We start from the raw sequence: 4,687 nt of genomic DNA, 5'->3' as shown, positions 1-4,687 counted from the left end.
GCATTACGAAACATCGTTACCTAAAATGGATCACCGTTCGGATCAGTGATAGAACTGCTGTTATATATGATTTTCTTTCTCGATATCAACACAATCATGGTCTGAACAATAAGGGGCGGTCGGGTAGCCTAGTGGTTAAAGCGTTCGCTCGTCACGCCGAAGACCCGGTTTCGATTCCCGACATGGGTACAATGTGTGAAGCCCATTTCTGGTGTCCCCCGCCGTGATATTGCTGGAATATTGCTAAAGGCGGCGTAAAACCATACTCACTCACTCACTCACTCACAATTAGAATAGATGTTTAAAAAAGTGCCATGGTAGAATAACAATACTTTTCATACCAAGGTGTCTCAGGTTCAATCGAATCCCGGTTCGCCCCGATTATGTTTCTAGGTTTGTCAGAACCATACTCGTGGGTTTCACCGAAGTGATAAACTCACTCACTCACACAGGTTCAACGTCTGTGGATGGTCTTAATCGACGTGTGGACCGCACCTTTGGTGTGCAAAGGTTACTGAAAGACCTAAACTATTTTATCACGCTCAGTTACATGACTGACAGCCTTGCTCCAAGGCTGTACTGAAAGGCTGAACTGTACTGTACAAGTCCATGGATTTGTAGTAATTCCATGCTCCTGATAGGCAAGTCTAGATATGTCTAGGACTAGACAGGACTTCAATCTCTTTCGGGACAAATTGTTCTTATTATTTACATAATCTAGAAATTATCATTTGAACTATTAATTATTGCCTTACAGACTTGTGCCAGTCTACATGACTGATAGCTGACCTCGTACCTACACTCCCTTCCAGCTGGCGACACACGTAACTCTATTACTCTCCCTGTCATGGCGACACACGCAGTTCTCGGCATCATCTTGCTTATTCTCGTTAGCCACACATCTGCCAGATCACCTTTCAAAGTGGTAGACTGCAGTGAGTTTTTTTACCTTATACTCGAAGCATGTAACCATTCTGCTCCTCCCTGTGAATGCAATGCTGGTGTCAGGGATCACGGGTGTAGCACAAAGACAAATATAGTGTGGCGTACATTGGACACACTTTTATTGCTTACCAGTTATTCATAAATATGTATATATCTATATTGATTATGCTACAGACGAATCATTAACTGTTGAACGTTGAATGATTATAACTATCAACCGAAAGACACGGTGACCTTTTTCAGTTGAATAATTTCATTCATGCAGGTCAAAACAAGACGCGCGAGCTGTTCTCCATCACAGATGCCCATCTGGATCCGAAGTCGGTAGCCATCCCAGGCAACCTCACGGTATGGGGATCGGTCAACATCTCGGAGCCCATCGAGGGCAACATCACGTTGGACCTGATGATCGAGAGAAAGCTGGGGTTCTTTTGGCTGGAGATAGAAAGCGAGTAAGTCTAGGCACATTCATTCATGAGGGGGAGATGGGGCTGCTCCGGGCAGAGAGTAAGTGAGGTGGATGTAACGCTACTTTGAACAGTTATATCACTGCGTGTCGTCTTAATGTGGGAGGAAAGCCCGAAGTGATGCAGGTCTTAGATGTTACCACTTTAATGAAACCCGCAGGAACGAGTATGGTACTGACAAACCTAGAAACTTATTAAGGTCGAACAGGGATTCGAACACACGATTATAGGTTTCTGGCGTTGCTACGATGGTCGTTAAACGAAATTCTTACAAATCCCGTTCTATATTCAAAAATAGCGTCATCGTGCTATTCCATATGGAAATCCTTTTTGCAATCGTTGTGAACAAGCACTATTACTAATAATGCTTCACAAAGCCATCGTTGCGTTATCATCAATTTACGACAATCGTAGCACTAAGATGTTAGTTGGTAGTCGTAGTTTAACGCCGCGCCCAACAATGTTCCAGCTGTATGACGGCGGTATGTAAATAATCGTGTATAGACCAGACAATTGGGTGATTGAACATCATAATAATCGATATACGCAACAGGCATACGATAACATGCATCAATCAAGACAGCGAGACCGATCCTCTGTTACCGTTAGTCCCATGGGTTGCTAAAGGCCAATTTTGTCTCCGGGTCTTCACGGGGGCACTGAACTGGAGGATTTGCGATTAAGTCGTACTTACTGTGGTTAAGACTTCAAATATTAGATTGGACATGATTGAACAGAGACACAAAAGCAGTGTGGTCGTCAGAGTATGTATATTTACTTCGTAAATTACGCGTCAGTTCTTTAGAGAAAGTTTCTTTCAAGTTGCTCATCAGCCCGATGTTTCTGACAAGACAATGCTGTAATCACACATTTGAAATATTTGGTCAAAGAAAAGTAAAGGGAATCTCGTGAAAACATAATTCATAATATAATATGTTTCCAGCAAGTATGACTTTTGCGACCTGATTGGCCCTGATGTCAACAAGACCGTGAAATGTCCGAAACAGTTAGCGGAGAATGACATCCCTTGTGAGTGTCCCTTCCCACCGGGTACATATGCACTGAAGCATCACGAGCTGTTTACCATAAAGAAGATAAGCAAAAGTCTCCAGTGGTTAGTGAAGGTGAGTAGACACGTGTCCTGTTGTGTGTACCTAGTGTGCAGCTGTACCTCTGTGCAGTAATGAAATGATCCAACGTGGCTGATGGCGTATCATTATAGAACGTGGCAATCTGACATGTCATTGTAGAACAACATACTACAGGAAGTCTCACCATTGTTATGGAGCCCATGCACGTGCACTGCACATCATGTAGGGTAGCACGGGTCCATCACGTGTCCATCATGTGAGGCAGCGCGGGTCAATCACGTGTCCATCATGTGAGGCAGCGCGGGTCCGTCAAGTGTCCATTATGTGAGGCAGCGCGGGCCCATCATGTGTCCATTACGTGAGGCAGCGCGGGCCACCACGTGTCCATTATATGAGGCAGCACGGGTCCGTCACGTGTCCATCATGTGAGGCAGCGCGGGCTGTTCATGTGTCCATTATGTGAGGCAGCGCGGGCCCACCACGTGTCCATTATATGAGGCAGCGCGGGTCCGTCACGTGTCCATCATATGAGACAGCGCGGGCCCATTGTGTGTCCATTATGTGAGGCAACGCGGGTCCGTCACGTGTCCATCATATGAGGCAGCGCGGGTCCATCACATGTCAATCATATGAGGCAGCGCGGGTCAATCACGTACGTGTCCATCATGTGAGGCAGCGCGAGTCCATCAAGTGTTCATCATGTGAGGCAGCGCTGTTCCATCACGTGTCCATCATGTGAGGCAGCGCGGGTCAATCACGTACATGTCCATCATGTGAGGCAGCGCGAGTCCATCAAGTGTTCATCATGTGAGGCAGCGCGGTTCCATCACGTGTCCATCGTGTGAGGCAGCGCGGGTCCATCACGTGTCCATCATTTGAGGCAACACTTTTAGTGTCTGTGGTGCAATCAGTAGTTCCTGGCTCAGAACATGTCGGCACTCTGTCGGATGCAATATGGTTTTGTTTGTTTGTTGTTTAACACCACTTTCAGATATATTGCAGCTATATGATGACAGTCTGTACATAATCTAGACCAGACAATCCAGTGATTGATACTATGAGCATCGATCTACGCAGTTGTGATACGATGACATGCATTAACCAAGTCACCGAGCCTGACCACCCGATGCCGTTCGTCGCTTCCTACGACAAGCATAGTCGCCTCTTAGCGCAAACATGGATTGCTGAAGACCTATTCTATCCCGGATCTTCATGGGTTGCAATATGGTTATTACTGACTTGAAGTACTTTATCATAAGGCGAATTTCAAATCAATATTGTATCGCTATCACGTGTCATCAGCCACGACTATTGGCAGGTATAAGAAAATGTTTTGTACCATATACATCATACTTAATGAATCATTGTTAAAAGTGGGCGGTCGGGTAGCCTAGTGGTTAAAGCGTTAGCTAGTCACGCCGAAGACCCGGGTTCGCTTCCCGACATGGGTACAATGTGTAAAGCCCATTTCTGGTGTCCCCCGCCGTGATATTGCTGGAATATTGCTAAAAGCGGCGTAAAACCATACTCACTCACTCTCTCATTGTTAAAAGTAGTATATTTAAAGGAGGAGTTTAGTTTGTTTTCTTTTACCCTCACACCACATCAGCTGATACCAGTGTTAAAAAAGCTATCATTTGATATTTCAACATACGTAACGTTTACCCCAGGGCGATTATCGACTGACTCTGAAGCTAGAGGACTCTGGTACGGATGACGAACTGTCTTGTCAGCAGATATATGTATCGATAAGAGATGGATCTCCGCCAACACCAAAACCAGAGTGCAGTTTTCTAGACTGTATATTTGGATGAAGACGACAACATGAGGACAACTAAACGTTGTAGGGAGATCAAGTGATCGTTAATACACATGGAAAGGGGTTTGTCGCTTTCATTTATCTCAATGTGTCTTTTATATTAAAAGAAATCGTTAATGGAAAAATGCAACTTATTTTGCAGAGTTGTTTCCCTTGTTGTACAAAAGGATTTGGTCACAAAAAATGATAAATGGACTCTCTGTAATGAACAGTTTGATTGATTTGGTTGGTTTGTTGTTTAACGCCGCGCTCCGCAATATTCCAGCTATATGACGGCCGTCTGTATATAATCGAGTCCGGACCAGACAATCCAGTGATTAATGTCATGATCATCGATCCACGCAATTGGTATCGTTGACATGCAT

At 44.8% G+C, this 4,687-nt stretch overlaps 1 protein-coding gene across 1 annotated transcript; it reads left to right on the top strand.

The window, feature by feature from the left end:
- Positions 1 to 778: 778 nt before the first annotated feature.
- LOC124149100 (ganglioside GM2 activator-like) lies at positions 779 to 4,456 on the top strand. The gene is made up of 4 exons (XM_046520469.2): positions 779 to 935; positions 1,211 to 1,397; positions 2,356 to 2,536; positions 4,174 to 4,456. Exons 1-4 carry the CDS (start codon positions 848 to 850, stop codon positions 4,315 to 4,317), a joined length of 600 nt encoding a protein of 199 aa, XP_046376425.2. The 5' UTR covers positions 779 to 847; the 3' UTR covers positions 4,318 to 4,456.
- Positions 4,457 to 4,687: the final 231 nt, after the last annotated feature.

Source organism: Haliotis rufescens, unplaced genomic scaffold (genome assembly GCF_023055435.1).
Source record: "Haliotis rufescens isolate VD_foot unplaced genomic scaffold, xgHalRufe1.0.p SCAF_32, whole genome shotgun sequence".
Lineage (NCBI taxonomy): Eukaryota > Metazoa > Mollusca > Gastropoda > Lepetellida > Haliotidae > Haliotis > Haliotis rufescens.
Note: the sequence above shows the minus strand (reverse complement) of the source record. Positions and strands in the feature narration are given on the sequence as shown.

What these genes read in the sequence shown, in the direction of transcription:
- LOC124149100 (XM_046520469.2), top strand. Translation starts at nt 848, where the DNA reads ATGGCGACACACGCAGTTCTCGGCATCATCTTGCTTATTCTCGTTAGC. An exon ending in TTTCAAAGTGGTAGACTGCA is followed by an intron (nt 936 to 1,210) that starts GTGAGTTTTTTT and finishes TCATTCATGCAG; the next exon opens with GTCAAAACAAGACGCGCGAG. An exon ending in GTCTCCAGTGGTTAGTGAAG is followed by an intron (nt 2,537 to 4,173) that starts GTGAGTAGACAC and finishes CGTTTACCCCAG; the next exon opens with GGCGATTATCGACTGACTCT.